The 24,687-nt window shown below is 50.9% G+C and overlaps 1 protein-coding gene across 8 annotated transcripts in view; it reads right to left on the bottom strand.

The window, feature by feature from the left end:
- PRRC2B (proline rich coiled-coil 2B) overlaps window positions 1-24,687 on the bottom strand; it is an 81,029-nt gene that overhangs the window by 13,316 nt on the left and 43,026 nt on the right. For 2 of the 8 annotated variants that reach the window (XM_069476962.1, XM_069476968.1), the window contains exons 11-23: window positions 21,972-22,164; window positions 17,872-18,187; window positions 16,052-16,248; window positions 13,307-13,502; window positions 9,499-9,715; window positions 6,793-8,868; window positions 5,284-5,489; window positions 4,542-4,687; window positions 3,779-3,920; window positions 2,156-2,238; window positions 1,458-1,649; window positions 1,120-1,317; window positions 596-682 (exon numbers count right to left, since the gene is read on the bottom strand). In XM_069476962.1, the coding sequence (XP_069333063.1) occupies window positions 596-682; window positions 1,120-1,317; window positions 1,458-1,649; window positions 2,156-2,238; window positions 3,779-3,920; window positions 4,542-4,687; window positions 5,284-5,489; window positions 6,793-8,868; window positions 9,499-9,715; window positions 13,307-13,502; window positions 16,052-16,248; window positions 17,872-18,187; window positions 21,972-22,164 (4,249 nt within the window). The remainder of the gene's footprint in view (window positions 1-595; window positions 683-1,119; window positions 1,318-1,457; window positions 1,650-2,155; window positions 2,239-3,778; window positions 3,921-4,541; window positions 4,688-5,283; window positions 5,490-6,792; window positions 8,869-9,498; window positions 9,716-13,306; window positions 13,503-16,051; window positions 16,249-17,871; window positions 18,188-21,971; window positions 22,165-24,687) is intronic. The other 6 variants (XM_069476967.1, XM_069476969.1, XM_069476963.1 and 3 more) reach the window with 5 other exon arrangements.

Genomic DNA, 24,687 nt, shown 5'->3' with positions numbered 1-24,687 from the left:
AACTGTCAACATTCTGCAGCACTGATGTTCCTAGAAATCTGCTGGGCAGTGCTGCCCACTGAGCCCCCTTCATTCAGCCCATCCACCCAGCACCTCCGCCACCAGGCAGAGAGGACAGAGCAGCAAACAAAAATGCTGCCGTGACAGCCCTGGCTGTGGCCCTGAGCAGCTCACGGCTGACGCGTCTCCCTGCTTGTGTCTGCAGCAGAGGGACACAGGTCTGCTGGATTACAACAGAGTCAGGCCACAGGCTGCAGGGACCCTCGGGCAGTGAGGATGGGGCCTCTCAAGGAGACCCTCTCAAGGCCCCTCCAGGGGGCATGGAAAAGACAGTGTGCACCATTCTCGGCGTGTACCTGGCACAAAGGAGACTGTGGAACCAAAGAAAGCCAAGTAAACCAGACCTTAGGAGTTACGTTAGCCCCACTGAAGGTCACAAACCTGGGCATGGAACATTAAGCAACCTGCCCGAGGACATGAAGCTGGCTAGAGACTGAGTCACGAGTCAAAGCCAGGCCATCCTGTCTCTCCTCTGGCCCAGGGGCTGCCAGCAGCGGGGGAACAGAGAGAGCTGGAGGTGGAGGTGCGGACTTACATTGCTGGCCAAGGCGTCCTGAAGTTTGACAACTGGATTTCCTGCAGGACCAGAGGCAGAGCCGGGCGGCAAGCTAAAATCAGAGTCCTGGGAAAAAAGGGCAAACGGCCCATGAAATCCTGGCTCACTCCTGCCCAGAGGCACACAGTAACCACAACTCAAAAAGTCCACTAAGCAGCATTCACCAGAGCCACACATGAGCAAGAAGGCAGATGTTTCCTGGTGCCACATGAGAGAGGGAGCCACCCTTGCTCCTCTTTCCCTGCCCGCCGGGTGGCCGGCGGAGATAGGGAAGGTCACCAGCCTGCTCGGCTGAGCCTGGCTAATGCCACCAAGGCAACAACCTACAAGGCCAACCGATAGCACCTGCCCCTCTCATGACCACACCAAACGCTCTCGCCCCTGGAATGGGCTCAGCTCCCAGCTTCCTGCTCTTTCTAGGATACAACCCTGCCTAAGCCCCACCCTGTCCATGTACCAAAAAGAAAAAAGAAAAAGGAAAAGGAAACAGATCAAAGCCTCACTTTTGGATTGACTCCAAATTCAATGGGTGGCACAGGCAGCACAGAATCCACGTGAATCTCCACCCCGTTAACAGGCGGGACGACGGCCCCTTGCAGCCGCTCGGCCCCCTCCGAGCCCTTTCTGTTTTTCAGAGAGCGTTCGTTGCCGATGGGTCCTGGTCTGTGCTCCTTGCTCTGTCCCGAGCCTTGTTCTGAATCCTTGATGAAAAAAGCAGAGGCTGAGACACACAGACTGGAACAACCGTAGTCTCCAGCGTCCGAGTGCCCCGGGAATAGGGGAAGCAGACAGACTATAGCTCCTTCCGCCCGGGGCCACCGTGAGGGAACTTCCAGGTTACCTTTTGCTCAGGTTGCTTCTGAGCCTGCTCCTTGTGGCTGTCGGCCTTGGGTTCCGCCAGGCCGGGCCCGCTCATCTCCTCTGGCTTCAGGGTACCATACGGGGAGCTGCGCTGCGAGGAGGTTGCAGACGACTCCCGAGACTCGGCACTCAAGTCAACGCCACTATCTCCCTGGCTGCTCTTAAAACCCTGCTGTGCAGAGCACAAGGCGGGTTAGAGCCCTGACCTCCAAACTCCAGAACTTGATTACCCACAAAGTGTAAGACTGTGTGCAGCCCTGAGACACAAGTCCCCAAACCACCTGCCCCCACGACGAGTTGTCCTAATCTTGGTCCTGACCCGCTGACGGTGCCTGCAAACTACGTGGACCAGCCTGCTCACGCTCTCGGCCACCAGACCCTCTGTGGGCCCTAGACCACAACTGCCCAACTCAGTCCACTCGTGACCCAAACCCGAGTGACCACCGAGACCGGTTCAGGAGGCCACTGTTCAATCCCTTTCCCTACCCAGGGGCTTCCCTTTGTCACCCTTTCTCTTCCTCCCATAAGCCCCACACAGACCCGGAATCAAGACTGAAAACCAGTGATGAGCCAGGGCCTGTGGGAACAGCCTCAGGCAGGCTGGGATGAAGGGGCCACAGCAAGCCAGCCACGTGGACGGCGAGCACACGCTCGGCATGCAGCCTCGGCCACACTCACCTCGGTGGAGCCAGGCTCAGTGCTGCTGAAGGCAGTGACAGCTTTCCTCCAAGAGTCGCTGGCTGGGGCCTGCACGGGGAGAGCTGCCAGAGGGAGGAAGACAGAGTCAGGTCATCAAAGAGGAACAACCAGTCTGGAAAAACACGAGTTTATGAGTCTTAAAAAACAAACACAGGTACAGCTTATAAATCCAATTCCCCTGATTGCCTCCCCCACCCCTGCAAATGACACATTCGTGAGCAGATCTGATCTGATGGCTAACTTGCCAACAACCTCAGATGGATTTTATTGAAGGAGCTTTTCCATATTTTACGGGTTATTTGCAACAGTAAACACAATAGTGATTTCTTATTCACGCCGATTTGAATTCCCTATAACGCCTTCTGTTACTGCTTTCTTTCACTTATTTATTTTTAAAAGTTGGCAGCTTCTCTAAAGTCTTTAAAAGATCCAAGTGGGTATTACTCAAATTTTATTAGCTCGCAGACCCCACTGAGAATCTAACAACAGCCCCGGACCCTTAGGCCAGAAAAATGTATATGCACACAAAGCTTTACGTGCTGTTTTAAGACCCAGGGGCCCTCTGAAACCATCCACAGATCCCTGGTCTGAGCAACCAATGAGACACTGCAAAGTCCTGGAGGAACAGATCTGACGAAAGGGGACGACTCTTCAGTCTAGCATGCACTGCTCAACCAAGCTGGCGGGTGGGCATTTTTGGACATTTATACCATGATACTCATCATTCACACACTCTACCAAACACATTGTTATCAATGCTTTATGAAAAGATCATTTCCTTTTAATCAGAGTTGAATATCATCTGATGTTACTTTGCAATGTGTTGGAGCCAAAGTTTTCACCAAGGCTGTGTGGGAACACTGAATGAAGGCCCAGAACCCAGAGTCCTGGGGGTGCAGGCCGTGTGGCCCCGGAGTCAGGCCACACTGCACTCTGGAAGCCTCAGCTGCTTTGCATACAAATCAGCTGCAAACAGATGTCTCCCCAAGTTCCCCTGAGAACTGCCAATGCCCTTGTTTTATCTGTCTATGCACCCTCAGGGTTCATACTGCAGGGCCCTGCCCAAAGCAGGCATCCAAGATGGTTTTATATTTCAAAAGAAAAAGTTTCCAGAAAAATAGCACTGGATATAAAATTGAGAAAAATATTTTTCAGGGAAAAACAAATTTTTCCAAAAGGTAAGGTATATCTTACTCAGGTTTGCCTTCCCCAGAATGTTCGGGGAGGAGCTCATAGAACTTTCCTCCAGGACCAGGGAAGGGCACACCACAGGTAAGAGAGCTTCTGAGGTCTTGGTGGTCTCCCCATCAGCCATCCGTTGCTTTTCCATAAGATAAACAAGGATGACTGATGTGGGCAAAGAAAGTGGAACCCATTCCCTGAGTGACCCTGGGTCACGGGGCTGTCCTCTCCCAGATCATGACATAATGAGCAAACAGTGCTAAGAGGGCGTTCGACACTCTGGATCGGCGGAGGAGCCCAGGAAACAGCCGGTGCTGCACCGACAGGCATTGCTCGGCAGCAGGACACCCCTAAGAGGAGATCCTGGTCTGTGAGGCGACCTCGGGCCACGGGGTTGAGCCCAGATGTGCTGCCCCTCACCTTGGCTGCTGCTCTCCCAGATCTCAGTGCCAAGGCTGTTGCCAGGCACGGTCACATCACCTTGTTCCAAGCACAAGTTGTTTTGCTTTTTTGCAAATCGAGGAGGAATACGGGAGGAAAGGCCTCGACCTTTGACAGGCACCTGCGGGAGGAAAGGAGAGATACAGTATAGCCCGAGGCATGAAGACTGACAAACTCTCCCCAGGAAAAGTATCTCAGGTGCCAAAATCACACCACCCAAAATTGCTCCAGAGATCCTTGGAACTCATGGCTCCCAGGACCTCAACCACAGAGTGCACTGCAACACCAGGCAAACCCAACCCCAGGGAAGGGCTGCCAGATGGGTGAGTCCCCTTGTAGCACAGGATTCATGACCCAAGTGACCCCCCCGACTCCCAGGGAACGAATCTTGTTACACTCGGGCTAGAGCACAGTGATATGTGTGTGTGTGTGTGTGTGTGTGTGTGTGTGTGAGGGGGGTAGACTTGGGAGGCTGGGCAAGGTCTGAATCTGCCTTGGCCACATGTCAGCTATTGTCACCCTAGGACAAGTCACCCTCTTTGAGACTCAATTTCTTCCTCTGCAGAACAGTGATACCATCACCTACTCCCACAGGGCTATGGTGAGGACAGGCACTGCGAGATACTGCATGCTTAATAAATACTCCTTTCTGCCTCCCAGCTTCCACGGGCTTCACTCAGACTCTCTTACCCTCCAGGCCTGGCTTCTCAGGGAACCTGCAGGCCTGCCCTCCCCCGCTCACCTGCACGGCTTGCTCCTTCTTCCTTCTCTCTTCCTCCAGTAGGCGGCGCTGCTTCTTTGTCAGGACTTCGATGAAGCCTTCGCCCACCATAGAGCCCACCTCGCTCTCCTCTCCAGGGCTGGACCCACAATTTTCAATGATGCCATCTGATCCAAGATTTCATGAGAAGGGACAGTGTTTCCATTCATCAGAAAGCAAGAATAACCCAACCCAATAGGCTCCTGACATCTAAGCACAGGCTCAGCTCAGGAAGCAAGGCAACGCCTGGCTGACACTGCCAAGGAGCTGTGGCGTATTCACCAGGGCCCACGAAAATCTGGACATGATCTCTAACCTCTCTCACGTCCCTTCTGATCTAATTCATTGTTATCTCAAACCAAAGAGGCCTGAGTAGCACTACAATTAAGAAAACAGTCTTGGAGAAGAGCACACTTAAATCCCAGCTCTGCTCCGAGCCAGCTGTGTGACCTTGGACCTGCTACTGAATCTCTCTGGGCCTTGGGCCTCCTCCCCTCTTTGAAACTGGAAAGCCGCAGGGTGTCATGGGGATTCAACAGGCTGTGACCAACGAGGGCAGGAATCTCGTCTGGTCCAACAATGCAGCCCCAGAACTTCGTGCAGCCCCTGCCCAGGGCAGTTGTAGGAGCTAACGGATTCAGGGAGGCAGCAGTCCCCACCCGCCATGGCCCTGGTTCTGCCTAGTTCTTCTTCCCTCTAAAGCTGGGAGGGGGGCCAGACTCACTTCCGTAGTTCAGGTCAAACTGTTTCATGGTCTCTCCCTGTTCGCCTGCCCTCTGAGCAGCCAGCTTGGCCTCCTTCTCTGCTTTCTTAGTGGAGGCTTCAGGGAGGTCAGTGTTGGCATGGGCCGCCCGCTCCAGGGTGTAGGGTGAGTGGCCACTCCCACTGCTGCAGCCACTAAGACCTCCAGGCAAGGCCTCATCTGGGGACCTATAGAGGAAAGAGGATCTTGTTAACTCAGAAACCACCGAAGGCTGGTGAAGGCGAGAGAAGGAAAACTCGCATGTGCACACAGCCCGCACACAAACACAGCACCCTGACCTAGGTCCATTTCCCTTCGCTGACCCCGCGGCAGCAGCGTCTGTGTCTGTGCAAACGCCACGTGGAATGCCCCATCCCACCCTGCTGGCACGGAGCTCTACCTGCTCCTGAGGAAGGCGGCTCTTTCACCGGCCCCTTCCCAGGGCTCGGCACTTGTTCTTCCCCGCTGCAGGCCGAACTCAGCAGACCGCAGCAGGGAGAGAAAGGCGGGAATATGCTCAGAACAGAGCTGCTGACCTTTCTGTTCTCATCCAGGAGACTTGGACCAGCAAGGGGCCCGGGCCTGCCCGCGCTCCCAGGGCAGAGATCTGAAGCAAAGCCAAGTCTTGGCACCTGGGCCCTGGAAAGCTAGGCCAGACCAACAGCTAAAAGAATCAGCATTTTCCCATGGCTCCTTTTTTGGGGGCAGGAACACCCCAGGTTTCTGTGTCTTGAATTCTAAGGAGGATGGGAGAGGCGAAGCAATCTTCCCAATATGCTCTGAGGCCAGGGAAGGCGTCCACACCTTGCATCCCGCTACCTGAGACGTGAACTATGGGCAATCAGTAAACCTTACACAAGCAACCCCTTCCCCAGTACAGGGCAGCCTGTGGGCAGGGAGCTGCCACCGAGCACAGACTGTCCTCCTGGAAGCCTCTAGTTCCAGAGGAGAGACACTCACAGGCCTCAGGCAGCCCACTTCCCTTTGCACCCGCTGGGCTCCTACAGGGCCAAGGTGGCAACCCCTACAGCAGTGCTACAGCTCCTCACTGCGGAGAAGGACAGCCACTTGGGAAGAGTCGCCTCCGCACAGCCAGAAGGCCAGCAGGGCCCCCTAGGCCACCGCCTGGCAGCAGCTCTGGAGTAGTATTTTGGGGACTGACCAGGGCTAGCCAGGTCCATGCACAGACAACGCCCAGAGCCCCTTGACAGGTTCCAAGGACACTTACGGAGGCCAGGTGCCAGGACAGCTGCCACAAGAGAACTGTGGGGGTTAGGGGGATGTCTAGCTTTAGCTTTTTCAAGCCACAACACCACCATGAGAGAAGCAGACAAGCAATGCAGGAGTGATGGGGACACTCACACACAATGGCCTTGGGGGCAGGCGCCCCCACGGAGCACCTGACCCAGGGCGGGCATGCATGCATGAATTCAGTGCTGCTAAACAACAGGACGACAACAAAAAGGGCCTGGGATGGTGTTCTGGTGTTACCTTTTGGCTTTCAAAGGCGTCCCATTCTGTTGGCTCTCATAACGGGGGGAAGTGTCACCACCACCTGGCCTAACGGACTTCTCCCCAAACCCTCCCGGCTCCAGCTTTCGGCTCTGTCTGTCAACCAGGGGTCTCTGACTGGAGAAGCTCCTCTTGGCCAGCTCCTTCTTCTCACCCAAACTGGCCCCGGACAGGCCACCATCCACCTGGGAGTCAGGCTCGGCCCCGTGGCCTTCTCGTCGCTCCCGCCGCTCGCTGAAGTCACTACTCTCGGAGGCTGTCTCCCACTCTTCGTTGGCGTGATCGGAGGAGTTCTGGTAGGAGAGTTCGGGGGACCTGCGACCCACAGCGCTGCTCTTGTCCCCAGGACAGAGTTTGGACCTACCCGGCCACTGACCCGCCAGCAGGTGGGGCTCCTCCTCCGGTCCCCACAGGCCCAGCGACTCACGCTCTTGCCGGAGGCGCCTGAATCGCGGGGGCTTGTCTTGGCGCGGAGGGCGCCTTCTCCTGAAGGGCCGGTTTTCTGCATTTTCAGAATCTGCCACGTGGTCATCTTGGAAGAAGGACCTCTTGTCCTCCAGGCGGCTGTCCTCAAAGCCCCTGCTGCCAAATGAGTCGGAGTGTCTGTAGGAATCAGGGACATAGTCTCTGTCTGCGGATCGCCGGGACCCGCACGTGTCGGAAGCGCCATACTCCTGCCAGGAGCTGCCTGGACTCTTGCTCTGCCGGTGGGGTGACTCTCTGGAGACGAAGGTTCTCCGCCCATAGCCGCAGTTGCTCAGCCGGGGAGGGAGAGCTCGCCCGAAGGCCCGAGGGCCTCGGCTCTTAGCGTCCAGACCGTTATGGTCCTCGGAGTAGATCTTGTTGGACCGCCAGGAATCTCTGTAGTCACCCTTCTTCAAGGCGCTCTCCTCCCTCTCCAGGAGCGAGCCCTCGTTCCCGTTCTCGGAGCCTCTCTGCCGGCGCCGCTTGGGAAGCTCTTCATACTCGGAGCCCTCGCTGTGCGTCTCGCTGGCGATCCTTCGCCGGGGCTTGGCCCGGGGACAGTCTTCCGGCTGGGCGAACTCGCGCAGGCCCCGGCCCCGGCCGCTCCGCTGGCTGCTGCTGTAGATGCCGCGGGCCCCGAGGACACCCCCACCACAGAGGCTGCCTCCGTTGCCACCAGCAGGCCGGCCGCGAAAAGTGAACTCTCTGAAACCGCGGCCCCGGCCCCGGGCCTGCCCTCTGACCCCAAAGGCTTGCTCCTCGTCAATAAAGATCCAGTTATTTCTCTTTGTTGGGGGAACGTCACTGGACTCTCGTGAGGGTCTAGTTTCCCAGGCCTTGTCAGGCTTCTCGTCCTCCTCAAGCTTGTCGGCCTCACGGCCAAAAGCAGCCTGGGCAGGGTCCTTGTCCTCCAAGGCGGAGGGGGAGGAGTTGGCCAGGGTGGGGTCATTCTCTTCATCCTCATCCTTCTCCGCGGTGCGAACCTGCTCCTTCTCCTTGGCCAGCCGCTCCTCCCCGAGTTCCTGCTTCATCTTCTCCAGCTCCTTCTCCTTATCTTCTACCTTGAGGGCTTTTAGGACCGGTTTCTTGATGGGCCCCGACCTCCGCGTCCTGCCCGTCTGCTCCTGCTGCTGGCTGCCGGAGCTCCGGGACTCGGGCGTCCACTCGGGCTCTGGGGACGGCTGCTTGCTGGGGCTCCCATCCTTCTCCCAGGAGGAGATGTTAAAGGACGGCCCCTCCTGGGGCGCCTCCTGCTCCACACTGTGGGCTGTGTCAGCGGCCTTTGGCTGGTGGCTAATGTCCCAACTGCCATACTCTGGCTTTTTCTCATCTGGGACAAAGTCAGGCTCCAAGGGGGAACACCTGAGGTTCTGGGTGTGACCCCCAGGAGCACCTGCTTCCTGAACATTTTCTTGGGGCAGAAACAAAAGCTCCTGGCCTATTCTTTGAGAAGAAATACAGCTGTCAAAGTCTGCTTGGGGCTTCTTGTCAAAAGCACTCAAGTACTCCTCCCCTCTCTCCTCAAAGAGATCGCGCTGGGCACCTATGCCCCCGGACCTTCCGGGTGAGGCAGAGTAAGAGCTTTCATTCCTGAAAAGGAACCAGAAAAATCAGTCAATGTGATTGGAGCCTGGTTCCTGGTTTCCATGCTGAACACAGAGCTTAGTTTTAAAAAGCAAAAAATTTTTTAAAAAAAGAAAGAAAAAAACACAAGCACCAACATTTGCGCTATCTTTAAACACGTCTCAGAGCGGCTGGGCCATGGATTGGTCGGTGGCCCCGGGAGTCCGAGAGAATGAAGAGTGCAGTGGCCACGGGTGGGTGCAGTGTGCCACCCTGGGGGTGGCAGCTGGGCAATCCTCTGGTTCAAAGAACAAGCTGGAGCCTGGGCGTCCGTGAAGAGTCGGGGCACTGGGTGGCAGCGCTACCTTTGCTTACTTAACAGGAACGAGCCAAGACCCACTCTCGACCCCACCTGCCCCGTGAGGCCCCCACCCACTCGCCATGCACCCAAGGCCCAAAGACCCCAGGATTTCTCCTCCTCAAGTCCCGCCGTCCGCGAAGAGCCTCTCACACAAAGCAGTCAAGCCCCCTCATACTCTCCTCCCCAGAGGGCACTAGCGCCCCTTCAGAGGAGCCCACCTCCGGGGCAGTGCCCTCTCGGTCAGGACCTGGGGTCTCCCTCCAGCGGCAAGGCAGTAGCCCCAAGTGTCATCTCACCTGACACGCATGTCCATAGCCAAGGTGTCACTCGACTTCGGGTGGGGAAGTGAGTAGCCCTTGTTCTGCAAGGCCATGTAGCCCTCTGGGCTCCACACGGGGGCCGGATCCATGGTGGTCACCTTTCTCTCTTGGAGTGGGGGCACACAGTTCTGATCCTCAGAGCGACAGCCAGTCCCACTGAGAGGGTCTTGGGGTGCCATGGGTTTCATCAATCCTGGGGAAGGCAAAGGCTGATCTTGTCATCTCGTGGAGAGAGCCCTGCCCGATCTCAGGGTCAAAGGCTCACAGCAAACCAGTCAGCCCAACTATCACATGCACACAACACCCTGCCCACTTAAACATCACAGGGTTCATCATCTTTTCTGATCAGAGAAACTCTGAAAGCACACGTACATACGAGCTGAACTGTCCAAACACCTGTGAAGTCCAATCTTAATTCTCGAATACTACTCTGACTTTTCCCTGGAGGGGAGCGAGGGAAGCACATCTGTCAGTAGTAGAAAACCTGTGGGCATGGCCTTCAACACCCTCACGGCACAAGGGATAAGGCCTTTCTGTACAGGGCAGAGAGTTGCAACTGAGACGCTGCTGAAAATAAAGACCCTCAAAGGGCTACAACTGCAAAAAGCACAGTGGACAAATGTATGCTCTTTAGTACTAGGAATTAACTAGGAAGTCTGGCTTGGCCCAGGGCAGGGAAAAAATAGTGACCCCCCACCCCCGGCCCCCGAATCCAAAACCACATGCTTTCTTTCATGAGCCTTGGGGTAGGGGGAGTTCAGATTTCTACCTCCCACAATGGTCCAGAAGCCTCCCAAATTAACATGAAAGATGGTTCTAGGCTGGCAGAAGAAAACACAAAACCAGATTGGAAGGACAGACCTTCAACCCAAACCATACTGGGTCCCCACAGATAAAACTCTGTCGAAACTGAACTTGCCATCCCAGCTGCCAGAGCACATGTGGAAAGTAATCGACCACGAGTTCACAGTGAGCCCCCAGGACTTGAGATAACAGAATAATTTGTTAAACACTAGAAAATTATGTATAAAATGATTAAAAGAATAAAAGAAGAATTAAAAACAAAGGAAAAATACAAATAAAAGAATTAACAGAAAAAAAAATCAATTCTAGTAATAAATATATAATCACTGAAATTAAAAGCCTACTCAGGACAGTAAGAAAGCAGATTAGATGCAGCTGGGGAGAGAACGAACTAGAAAATAGTTCTGAGGCAGTTTCCCAGGGGGCAACACAGAGGTACCCTCTCTTTCATATATTCCTCCTCATTTAAAGCACTTGGAAGACAGAAGAAGAAGGTACAACTGTCAACCTAGTGGAAGTCTTACAAAGAAAAGATAAAAAGAATGAGGAAGAAGTAGTATTTGAAGTGATAATTAGATGAAAAGAGTCCAGAAGTGATTGAAGACATACCTCCTTCGATTCTATCAGTGAGTATTAAGCAGAGCAAAACAGACACAACACATCGACACAGAACTCCAGGACACCAGAGACAAAGAGAAGATCTTAAAAGAAGTCAGAGAAAAAATGGAGCAGATTATCCAAAAATGATCAGTCCCTCAGCAACAACAGGCGCCCCAAGAAAATGGATGGCCGCCTTCACAGCACTGGAAGATGGTAACTGCCAACCTAGAATTCTATACTCAGCTATGCTATCACTCAGAAGGGTGAAATAAAGACTTTTTCAGACAAAGATAACCTATTGCCAAAAACTTTACTGAGGACCCGAAGAATGCACTTCCTAGAAAAATATACTCAACCCAAATGGAAGGAAAAAAGACAGGAAAAAACTGGTAAATATACAGGTAAATCTGAATAAGCACAGACTAGATAAAACAACAAATATAATAATCACTATTTGGTGGGCAAAAAAACAAGGAAGAACTGAAATTCTAGGCAAAAACCACAGGTAAGCCTGATGGTGAAGGTAATGAGAGTTTAGGTGAAGGGTAACGATACTGGAGAGCCTTTGCTAAGTCAAGGGCCCATGTTACAATTTCAAAGTAACCACTAACATCTAGTAATAGAATGTAGAAGGGGAAAAAAACCCATAAAGAATAGTAAAACGTAATCCAAAAAACGTAGGAAATAAAAAGAAAGGCATACAGAAAGAAGAATGAACAGAATACATAAAATAGGACAGTTGGAAAATCTAAATATACTGATCTCAATAAATGTAAAGGGACCAACTTTGGCAATTAAAAGTCATAGATTTTCATATTGGGTAAAACCATACACATCTTGTGGATGCAAAGATACACTCACTCTCCACAAGTAAGGGCTCAGAGAGGCTGAGAGCAAAAGGTTGAAACAAAGACATCAAATAAATCCTAATTAAAAGAAAACTGGAACCAGTCATCTCAGTACTTTGGGAGGCCAAGGTGGGAGGATCACTTGAGCCCAGGAATTCAAGACCTGCCTGGGCTACATATCGAGACCTCATCTCTACAAAAAATATTTTTAAATTAGCTGGGCTTGGTGGCGGGTACTTATATTTCCAGCTACTCAGGAGGCTGAGGCGAGAGGATTGCTTGAGCTCAGGAGTTAAAGGTTATAATATGCTACGATCATGCCACCGCACTCCAGCCTGGGTGACAGAGAGACCCTATTGCTAAAAGAAGAAAAAAAGAAAATAATTATATTGCTGTCAGACAAAGTAGACAGTAATGACAGAAAACACTATTAACTGCTACGTAAAAACAGAAGAACAAGATGCAATTCCACACCTGTAGGCCTCCGGATAGACAAAGCAAAAATTGGCAGCCTTACAAGGGAAGATTTGACAAATCCACAATCATAGTGGGAGATTTCAACACACCTGTTAGTAATTGATCAAGGGGATAAAAACTGGTAATGATACAGATATTTGCAAAACACAATTAGAAAGCTCAATTTAATACACTGCTTCTGATGGAGAATTCTCTGTAGGCAATCACGGAATGATTAAAAAGTAATGATCATGTGACAGCCTACAAAGAAAATCTCAACACTGTCAAGTCACCCAGATTAGGATGGGTCAGCAGGCCACAGCTCTTCAGTAAAAGGCAGCCTGTCGCCAGCTTTTATACATTATGCTTTACCAGAAAACCACGATGTCGTACATTCACTATTGTCTACAGTACTTTTTGTCTTACAACAGCAAAACTGAATAGTTAGTTGATAAAAGCATAAAAAATTTTACTAACTTGCCATTTACAGAAAGTTTTTGACCCCCTGGTCTTCAGCACAGACCCTATTATCTGGTCAGAGGCAGTTACATTAAAATTAACACTATAAAGATAAAAAGCCAGAAATTCATGCTCTAAGCCTCTAATACTATTGGTTAGAAAAAAACAGTAATTTCAGAGGCAATGAGAAAAAAAAGTCAGAAATTATTGAACCGAAATAAGATAGAGGAATGAAGAAACCCAAAAGCTAATTCTAAAAAATGCATTAAACGAAACTTGGGAAAGACTAATCAAGGAAAAAAGAGAGAAAAGACACAAAAAAACATTAGGAATGGGAAGAGAGACAAAAAGACAGAGCAGAAATCTAAAATTAATTAAAGCAATTTACAATACACGATCTTACTGACTATTCTTCCCAACAATTCTTTATGAACTATTATTGTACCTTCACTTTGCAAACAAGAACACTGAACTCAGAACAATCGTGTGGCTTGACCAACAGGCCAGACTAGAATCCAGGTAGGTATGTCTAACTTGCAAGGTTATACCCTAACCACCACACTATCCTGAGTCCATACACTCCAGGTATGGGCCACTAGCTAGACCCTGGTGCTTACCTGAAGGGTGGAGGGCGGACGGGTAGAAGTCCACAGGGGTCCGTGTGGGTGGGATCCGGGGGTCCATGTAGGAAGGCATCATCATCCACCTGGGATCGAAGCCGAGCATCTGGGGATGGTGCGGGTAAAAGGTGCGCTGGGGGTGGGAAGGCGGAGGGTACACGGGCTGCCAGTGCTGCATCTTGTATAGCTGCTCCTGCCCAGGCGGAGAGAGACCTGGTTAGCAGGTGCAGGATGGACAGAGACAATTGCCAGCAGATGGCACAGAAGTCCACCCAGAACGGAAGACCAAAGAGGGAAGAGATGGGTAGCTGCTCAAAGGGGAGACCTGAGTACCACAGCTCAGACTGGGAGCCCTCTCCATGGCTGGGTGGACAGCCATGCCATCATGACAGGGACCCAACGCATCAGCGCTACACAAGACAGGCTCGGTTTTCATTTAAACACTCCTGGAACTGACCAACCGACCAGCACCCCTCCCATGGAACATCTAGATGTTGGCCACCTCTCTTCTTGCCTAGAACCATCATCTGAGGACGGTCATCCTCCTTTCCCTCCTCCCACCTGTCCTCTTCAATCCATTCTCCACACTCAACTAGGGCGATCTTTTCCACACAGCCACCCCTAGCTTCAGAGCCTTCAGTGGTTCCCCACCGCTCTCTCCCTGCCAGCCTGGCTCCACACGATCTGCAGGCTCCTGCAAGACCTTGCTCGACCTGCATCTCCGGCTGTGACTCCAGTGACTGCCCTCCACTCTCTGCTCCACGTCTCTGCCTGCCCGCTTCAGGCCATGGTGACATGCTGGGCCCACTGTCTGCTAGGCTCTTCTTCCCTGCACCCCTAAACCCAGGTATCCGGCTTAAAAAACACTTCCCGGGCAGGTATAGTAGTTCATGCCTATAATCCCAGCACTATGGGAGGCCAAGGCAGGAGGATAACTTGAGGCCAGGAGGTTGAGACCAGCCTGCGCAATATATAGTGAGACCCATCTCTACAAAAAATACAAAAATCACCTGGGCATGGTGGCGTGCACCTGTAGTCCCAGCTACTAGGAAGGCTGAGGTGGAAGGACCACTTGAGCCCAGGAGTTTGAGGTTGCAGTGAACTGTGATCATGCCACTGCACTCCAGCCTGGGCAAAAGAACAAGACCCTGTCTCTAAAAACACAACACAACAACACAACACTTCCTCTAGGAATCCCATCATAACGAGACCCTGTTCTCTGCTCTCGTGGAACTGCCATTTCTCCTTTGTGGCACTCACAACCATTTCCTCTATTTTGATGTTGGTATCCCTCACTTAGTCCCAAGAGACTGTGTGCCTGGCTCACTGTGGCATCCTTGCCCCCAGCACCTTTTAGGAGCGCTCAATAAACAGACATCATCTATCAAGACACTAGAGTCACTAACTCTCCAGCCACACAGAAGGCTACAGCCTCTACCCAAAAGCTACTCCTTCTGTCTAGACCCCAGGTCCTCAGGGAATCTGATCAGACAGGCTGCCCTGCTACTTCCAGACACCTTTCCATTTTCAAGGAAGGATTTACGCATCACTGCCTCGCCCACCCCTACAAGGAATTACCTAGAGCAGCTGTCACTGCTGTGTCTGACACAAGTAATTCCACAGATCTCCCTAATCAGAAATTCTACTCCAACAACACCAGTAACTGTGCAGTGCTCACTTACACTGCAATGCTATAAAAGCACAATTAAGGAGCCCCTGAATGTTCCTAGGAGACCAAAGAAGAAGAGAGGCTGTGCTGAAAATTTTAAAGGAAATGAAATGAGATACTGGAAGAAGCCTTAAGACCTTGGTTTGTTTCTCCAGGCACACATATTTTGAAACATTTTCAGTTACTATTAATAACTTATCACACACCTTGCTGCTGGGCATGCACTAAGTCTACGTATTATTGGTATCTCAGTTTCCCAGCACAGTGCACCATTCCTCAGTAGGGACTCCTTTGGTTCTTCATTTCTTACTACGCTGAGCAGCACGACTCCGCTGAGTGCTGCCAGGTGACCAGGACCAGGAGCGGTTGGTGTGATTACAACCATTATCCACATGCTCTTCCTCTGGGCAAAAAGTAGGGCCCTTTTAAAGTTTATAAAATACCAGTAACGATTACACTGATAATCAGTTTGCAGGAGTTGCCGCCACGCTGATAGGCAGGTGCCCACGCTTCCGGTCCACGAAGAAACCCGGGCTGGAGGAGCACAGCCGACCTGCCCGCACGCGCCCAGTTAGGCAGCACCGTGAGGACGGGAACTCAAGCCTTTGTCCCTAACCCAAAGCTGACATGCCTCTGACAGCTCTTGAAACAGCTCACAGGCCTCCCCTATGCCTTGGGAGGACCGGAGCACAGAGCCCACTGTCACTCTACCGAGCGTCCACAGTGTCCTGCTGAAATGGAAAAAAACACTTTCCAAGCTAAACAGAATGGAACTCAAGGCACACACCAGGAACTCTCTTCCTTACCATGCTAGAAAGCAAGATCAATAACCCACAACATGGGCTGTATTCACTCTCGGGGCCCTCATCACGTGGAGAAATAAGTAACAGCTGGGGGCTGATTCACCAAGGTCACAAGTTTTGGGGTGCAGCTCCTGACATCCCTGCTGTTTGCTGGGACGTAAGAGGGTGTTTTGCTTTTAACTGAAGGTGGGCATGGGGAAGAGGGGGAGGCAGCGTCTGCTCAGGAGTCAGGTCTGTTTACAACAACCTCCTAACATCTTATGTCTTTACCTGTTGCTGCTGCTGCTGCTGCTGGCGCTGGAATCGGGGAGGAAGTGACTTCTGATACTTGCTCAACTCCTGCGCCGGGGACCCAGCCTCCCTGGCCTCTTCCTCACTGCTGGTGCTCTGAGCCATAGCCGGGGACACTGTGGGTGCCTCTTCAGGGAACGTGGTGGGGGCTTCCTGGGCAGGGAATTCTGGGGAGCCTAGAGAAGAAGCGGAGAAACAGCACAGTGAGCTCACGGCAGCTCAGCCCGCCCGTGTTTACCAGCAAGTGCCTTCTCCTGTTGGCACTTTCATTCCACACCTTGACCATCCACGCCCCTGAACCTGGCACTGGGCCAAAGGGGCCACAAGCGTGAGCTCAGGATCCCCCACAACACACTGTGAGGAGGATTCACCTGCTACCATGTTAGAGGAGAAGAAACCAAGGGTGAAGAGGCTGGGCGACTGCTCACAGTGACACGGTCAATGGCAGAGCTGGGACCTGATTCCAGACGAGTTTTATTAGAAAGGAAGGACAGGCTGGGTGCAGTGGCTCACACTGGTAATCCCACTACTTTGAGAGGCTGAGGCGGGAGGACTGCTTGAGGCCAGGAGTTCAAGGTTGCAGTGAGCTGTTGTGCCACTGAACTCCAGCCTGGGCGACAGAGACTCTGTCTCTAAAAATAAAAGGGGGCTGGTAAATTAGAGGACAGCCCCCAAGACAGCCACCTCCATCATCCAACAGAATTCAACATATCCAAAGGCTGTGTGACCTGGACATGTTTTTTAGCCTCTACTTGCCCATTTCTTCATCTGCAAATAAGGATAACAACCACAAAGGGCTTTTGTGAGAATTACATTCACACAATGTACTTAAAACAGTGCCTGACAAGTAGAAAATGGTCAACACAACTCCATCACTCCACCCCGACGAGTGCCACGAGACTGGCACAACCCACTCAAGCTTTAATGAGAGGAGGTCAGAAGGAAACTGCCCATTTCTTTCAGTTCCTTGGCCAGAGGGCACTATGCCCGTCAGATCATTGATCAAACCCCACCTGAGAAGAACTTAGGGACCAAAACTAACAACGGCCCTTATCTCCTAACAAGAGTTGATCTGAACTGATTTAAGAAAACTATAAAGAATACAGACAATCATATTCTTTAAAACAGCTACAAGAGACACTCTCCATTCCACAGTGCTGTTCAACGCCTCTTTCATGTGGCCCGGTGATCCAGTCCTTTAATGCCAGCAAAAATGGATTCTAATAAGCAAGAGAGCGTTCCTCGTGCCACGTAAAAGGATCCTGTGGTTTTATTAACACATCGACTGCCACAGTAGAAAAAACATGTTTCCTCCGGGGGCCCCAGTGTTCTATTACAAAAACAGAATAAAAACTTTGAAAACAAAATGATCGTTTCTCATTTAATGAACAATCTGTTATGTTTTATGATTTTCTGTGTGTGAGTTACATGCAACTTGAAAAATAGTTCACGCAGCTCCCAAGGTGAAGAGACGAGTGAGTTACATACGCTTCACAAGACCCCCGGCTCACAACTGGCACGAGTTAAATACAGCTCGCTCAGCGGTTAATGTGTGAAGGTCCTCTAGCACTTGTGTCTTTGGCTGAGCAGTGATAGTGACAGTATCAGTGACAATGATGAGGAGTCACCACAGACACACTTCCTACGTGCTAGACACTGTGGGGTGTGCTGCGTGTCCCTCATGCTGGCAGGTGTGCACCCTGCGCCCCATTTTATAGATGCAGTTAACACGGCACAGATCACACACTGATGACAATACCCCGGGGCTCCCAGCTGGAGGAAAAGGGTCCTCCTCTTACCCTTGTGGACAGCAGGGCCGTTTTCCTGTGGGGATGCCTTCTCGGCGCCTGGAGATCGGGGCACTTCCTTCTCTGCCGCCTTCCGGGCCTCGCCCGCCTTCCGGGCCTGCTTGCACTTCTGGTCCAGCTGCTTGAGTTTGGCGGCACAGGCGGCCAGCCTCTCTTCCCGGGCTCGGCGCTCCTCTTCCTCCCGGCGCTTTCGGGCTCGTTCCACTGCCTCGGACATCTCTGACTGGATGAACTTCTGCCGCGAGGGCGGCTTGTCCTCCTTGTCCTCGACGGACTGCTGCCGGAACACGCTGCCCATTGAGGGCTTCTGCCAAGAGAACAAAGTCTCTGCTGAGATGGTGTCACAGGCCCAGGACACAGGGCCACTCCCGCTCTGGGATCAGTTCCCCAGCCCAGGGTCCTCAAGCACCTTCCACACGCGTGCAGCAGGCAGGCCTGCGTTTGCATCTTGCTCTGCCCTTTACTACACGTGGAATGAGGTATGGGCAAGCGCCAACTCTCTACACCTCTATCCTCGTTTATAAAACAGAGTAACAAATGAAGCCCTTGGGATTGCGAAGGTGAAAGGAAATGACGCTTACAAAGCCCTCAACACCACAACTGGCACAGGGCACGCTCAGGAAGTGGATGCTCTCACCACTGCTAACGGCACAGAAATGAGGCCTCTGTGGCTAATGAACAGGAGCAGGAAACCACAGTCTTCGCTCCTGATCACAAAATAGCTACTCCTGCCCCCCTGGACATACAGAACCCCCGGCTACTAAAAGCCACGAGAGAATGAAAGTCACTGTTACACAAACAGCTTCAAATGAAAAATGACTAAAAAACATCTCTTTTGGATATTTATCCATTCCTGAGTTTCCTGTTGGTTGCCAGTTACTGACCAACCAGGGCCCTGCGACGCAGCGTGAAAGCACGCGGCGTTGGGGAGATCTCACGCTGGTCTGCGGGCAGAATACACGCCAGCACCAACAGTGGCAAGTGCTGCCGGAACCCAGCCACCGCAAGTCCGTGAGATTCGACTATCCAAAAAATAGGGCTTTCTGTTTTCAATGATAGTCACACAGACGTATACGACTGTCAAAAATCATTAAACAGAAACAAACCAAAATCTATGCCTTTTCTTATAGGTTAATTATACCTCAGTAAAAGGAATAAGCAACACGTTTACTGTAGTCAAGGAGTTTTTTCCTAAAAATTAACTTCTTGTAATCCAGAGACAAATACTATCACCATAAGACATAAACTTCCAATTTAGAATCATGAAGGTACAGTTTATACAACATAATCAGGATAAAACTGCGCACTGTTCTTTCACTTTGCCACTGATCCTGAATGTCCGTGTATGTTTTATAATGATCATTTCCCGACTTGTACCGTAATCCACCTTATCCCCTGGTGTTTAACACACCATTGCAGATAAGCCTTCATGCACGGCCCTCATTAACTTCATTCAGATAATCTCTTGGAAGTGAAGTAGCAGACTCAAAGCCATATACATGTGAACTGCCCTTGACAAGCTTTTCTAAACTGCCCTAAGAGGCCGGGCACGGTGGCTCACGCCTGCAATCCTAGCACTCTGGGAGGCAGAGGCAGGAGGATCCCTTGAGCTCAGGAGTTAGAGACCAGTCTGAGCAACACTAAGACCTGGTCTCGAAAATAAAAGAAAGAAATCTAAACTGCCCTAAGATTAACTATCATTTTATAAACTAAATGCTCTGTAAAAGATTAGAACTGAGACAATATTTTCAGAAATTTATTGACTTTATTCAGTTAATTTACAGTGTTGTTATAAGTAAACTGAAGTGAAACCTTCTTTTGAATACTCAGCAACCCTAACATATGAATGAAAATTTAGGTTAACTGCAGAATAATTTCCAAGAGTGACACTATGTCTATTTTGTTTCACTCTGGTGTCCCCTGTACGCAGCAGTGCCTGGCACATAAGAGGTACTCAATAAGAAGACTCACAATAAGGACATTCCATTTTATAAGAAAATATGGGCCAGGTGCAGTGGCTCACGCCTGTAATCCCAGCGCTTCGGGAGGCCAAGCCAAGAGTCAGCCTGGGCAACATTGCGAAACCCTGTCTCTACAATGAACAAAACAATTAGCCAGGAGTGGTGGCATGTGCCTGTAGTCCCAGCTACTGGGGAGGCTGAAGCAGGAGGATCACTTGAGCCCACTTGAGCCCAGGAGTCCAGGCGTTTGAGGCCACAGTGAACTATGACTCTGCCAGCCTGGATGACAGAGCAAGATCTTACCTCTTCAAAAGAAAAAGAAAAAGAAAAAGAAAAAAAAACCCACGATGTGGAATACTAGCCCTTTAAATAGCAAAGTGCATTGAAAACGGCAAGTTTTATCAAGCATATTAAAAATAATGCCTTTCCCTTCCCCAGCTCTTCCTCTCCTGACCAGGTCAATCCAGAGTCGTCAGGGATGGATGGCAAAGCAAGTTACACGTCAGGTGCCAGGGGGTCGTGGTGGCTCGGAGTGGGGGTCAGAGCCTAGGCAAGGCGAGGGGGTGTACACGTGGAGGTGTGGCCTGGTCTGGGAGTCGGAGCCCAAACTGGATGAGGAGAGATGGCCCAGCAGAGAAATGCAGAGCACCTGGAGTGGGGACAGCGACCTCCGAGTGGGTGGGGAGGGCAGCTGCACCGGGGAGACAGGGTCTCACACAGGGAATTGATCAAACAAGCATAAATATTAGGAATAATGATGCTGGAAAAAGGAGTAAGAAATATGCCACGGGAGAAAACTGGAAGAAAGTCCATGGAACTGGAGGTATTACCATGAGCAGAGGGTTTTCAATGTACATACAGATATGCATGTATGTATTTGTACACGCACACACGTGTATACACACATACATTCCCTAACTCTGTCCACTGACGAGGCCCAGGAGCAGTGACAACCCACCAGCAAGGAGCATTCTTGGGGCTCAGGTACTGTTTTCTAAATATCCTCCTTCACTAAAAGAAACTAGGACTCCGTGGAAACGTGGAGAAAGGCTGATCCCGGGCAAGACGAGGAGCGTGGAAAAGGTGACTGTCGGAAAGCAAGCACGTGCTCTGGTAAGGACGGAGCCGTGGGGAAAGCACACACACCAGCTTGCCGAGGCTCCCAGTGGGCAGATCAAAGACGATGTGAGCTTCAAACCAGGTAATGGGAGAAACAGATTATAACCCATTGATGTAAGCAAATGCGTATATTGAAAGTTTGATCAGAAACGGGACAGTCACAATCTCAAATCGCTGCTCCACAAAATTCTTAATCAATTAAAATGGGGGAAAGAGAAACTCTACAGCATAAAACTCATTAGACACCGTGCTATTCTGATCAAGAGATCAAGTGCAGGTCGCCAGAGTGAGACAGGCTGGAGTCACGGCCACCTGGCGGGGTGGGACGCAGTGAGAAGAGTCAGTGTAACACCAGACAGCTTCCACTCCAGGACACAAACTGTGGGTTCATCAGGAGCGAGCACCAGACAAACCCAGAGTGGGGGCTCCACCAGCTTGGAACCACCACAGCTTCCAAGCCACGAAAGCAGAGGAAAGGCTGGGAAAGTGATCCCGACTAAAGGAGAAGAAGAAAGGGACGTGACAGCTAAACGCAGCGTGGGATTCTAAACTGGCTTCTATTACATGAGGACATGGAAAGTAGGCTGGGGCCTGAGGATTAGATAGCTGAGATGTGCTAATGCTAATTCCTGGGTGGGACTGCGGTTACCTGGATGGAACGAATGTCACTGCTTTAGTAGAAAACAGACACCACAGTGCTCTGCGGCAAGAGGGCCTGATCAGGTTAGCACTTTGTTCTTTGATAGGTTCAGAAAAAAATAATCTTTGCACTATACTCCCAACTTTTCTATAACCTTGTGGCTGTTGCAAAATTATTTTAATTGAAAGAAGAAATGCCCACCTAGGGCTTTTCAGAAACGCAGCCACTGAACTCGGTGAGGTACAAATGCGCAGGACAGAAAACTACAGAACTGTTGTAGTCTTCGTCTTGGATCTCTGGTCAAATGACTCTGGAAAGAGCGTGTGTCCCAGCTCATCAGCCAGGCACAGAACTCTCACGGGCTGCAGTACCTGGTAGTCGGGGCCTGACGCCCAGCCGTGAAGCTTCCTGGGAGGTGGCTGAGGCTCTGGCACCTTTCGTACGACACGAGACACGCCCACTGCGTCGGCCCAGTCCTTTCCTTCCTCTTGAGTACGTTTGGCATCAGCACTGTCCGCGGAGCTCATCGACAACTGCCGCTGCCTTCTGGGGTCCCAGCTGTTCCTAGGACAAACGCACTTTCTGTTAAGTTTTCCAAGTCAGTCCGAGCATGTCTGACCTCACCAATCAGAGGCCCTTGGGAACTCTGAAGTCCAGCTGCTCATATACCAATTTCTTTCAGCAGAATAGAGGCCCTGTCTCTTACGTGTGAACTCCAAAACTCAGCACCAACATTTATCAAGGCAATCTTTCACACAAAGCCCCAGGCAGGACGTGCCACATTTGTTATTTCATGGACTACAAAAAAGTCCTCATTATCCCCTCATTTTAAAGTGTCAGTAACTAAGTCTCAGAGGTTAAGGGAGCTATTCTCGCAGGGCAGAGCGCACGGATTTGAACCAGGACTTCCTTACACGTGTCCCTCTCCTTACACGACAGCCTCCCTCCTGTGCTCTGCACAGAAGGTGCTCAATAAACACTCCTCGAAAGAACAAAGATGACCAGTGACTAGCGCCGTAACAGAAAGCGCAAGAGGAGCAAGGCAAAGCACACAGCGTGGGAAAGGAAAAGACAAGCCCGAGGGAGAGTCAGGGAAGGCGGGACAAGAAGAGAGCCTGCGCCGAGCTCAGCCGACAAGCTGTGGTGGGAGCACAGGCGCGGGCAAGACACAGGTGTGCATTCACAAGTGCCCAGGACAGCTGGCAGAAGATCAGAGAAAAGTGAGGGTCGGGTGTGCTGCCACGCGTGCCTGCGTGTGTCCATGCACACACATGTAGGTGGAGGTGGAGGGAAGACGAGGCAGGTAAGGTGGATTAGGGGAGGACAGAGAGAGGGACCACTGCTAGCAACCTGACTTGACTTTGTGACAAACAGAGACCACATGAAAGCTTCTGACCCATCAGAAGATCTGTTTTTAGAAGATGACTACGGCAGAGTGTGAAGGCTGGGCCGTAAGAGGTTAGGCTGGAAGGAAAGGGATGAACTGGCAGGCCCCTGGATGGTCCAGAAGAGATGGATGCTGGTCCCAGTGGTCCCAAGGACAATGATCAGGAGGGAATGGAGCCAGAGAAGTTTCCGGAGCCAATCAGGCATTAAGAAATAAAGAAGGCCGGGCGTGGTGGCTCACGCCTGTAATCCTAGCACTCTGGGAGGCCGAGGTGGGCGGATCGTTTGAGCTCAGGAGTTCGAGACCAGCCTGAGCAAGAGCGAGACCCCATCTCTATTAAAAATAGAAAGAAATTATATGGACAGCTAAAAATATATATAGAAAAAATTAGCCGGGCATGGTGGCGCATGCCTGTAGTCCCAGCTACTCGGGAGGCTGAGACAGGAGGATCGCTTGAGCTCAGGAGTTTGAGGTTGCTGTGAGCTAGGCTGACGCCACGGCACTCACTCTAGCCTGGGCAACAGAGTGAGACTCTGTCTCAAAAAAAAAAAAAAAAAAAAAAAAAGAAATAAAGAAGACGTCAAAGAAGACTTGGAAGCTTGTGGTGAATTTTTGAGAGTTGGGTGTCATCAGTCAGCTCAGAGAACATCAAAACAAAAGCTCGTTTCGGGAGGAAGTAGTTTGGGCATTCTGAATGTGATCTGTTCTTGGTCATGGCCGGTAACAAAGCTGGGCCCAAAACCCATGTCTAATTTTCAACTGAATATTCAATTCACATTCCTTGAAAGAGACAAGGAACAAAGTGTCCCACTGCTCCAATAAGTCTGTAAGATTTTATGTCTCTGCCTTTGATCTAAATCCTTGGTCACATCTCCTTCCGAGCTTAGTGTTCCAATAACTGACCTGTAGATATGTCCCAACTACATCCAAAGCTTTGGATGAAATTAAAAAGCACGAAAATAAATTACAGAAGCCTCAACTAGCTCACGTTTTGTGTATCATCAGAGAAAGAGCAGCGGAAGATTGTGACCAGCTCCTTCCAGGAGAGGGACACTGCAAGACCTTTGAAGTGAAGGATGAAATAACAAAAAACAGACTCGCAGACTTGACTGTACAAACATCCACTTATTGACAAGAAAATAGGCAAAAAAATATTTGCAACATAACAAAGCATGAATATCTAAACAATATAAAGCATTGATCACATTTTAATAAATGTGATAAATGTGTAAAGGAAATAGGCAATTTCATAAAGGAAAGCATTCTTATTTACTGTTACTCACAAAAATGCAACTGCAGGTAGTATTCAAAAAGTACTAGCCAACGCTAGTGCTACTACAATAAAAACTGGAAGGACCAGGATACAATGTAATTATTTCCCAAAGGGCACTGAGTAAAACTAGTCCAATGAAGTGATCCAAAAACGAGAGAAGAGTGGCCAGACGAGTCTGGGCAATGTGGCGCAGGCCCTGCTCACTGCTGCTCCCACCTCCCTAACTTACTCCAGCACATTTCAGGAACCGCAAGATCTTCCCATAAAGAAGGAAGGTGAACCCAGGGTGGTTTCCCAAACTTGCTCGGTCACAGAGGCCTTTTGGGGCTTGATACCCATGAACATGCGTGGAAGAAGTGTGTGCATAACACACTCAGGAAACACCGGCACGTGGTTACGAGGTTCACCGAGCACAGGACTCAGGCAC

This window comes from Eulemur rufifrons, chromosome 7 (genome assembly GCF_041146395.1).
Source record: "Eulemur rufifrons isolate Redbay chromosome 7, OSU_ERuf_1, whole genome shotgun sequence".
NCBI lineage: Eukaryota > Metazoa > Chordata > Mammalia > Primates > Lemuridae > Eulemur > Eulemur rufifrons.
Note: the sequence above shows the minus strand (reverse complement) of the source record. Positions and strands in the feature narration are given on the sequence as shown.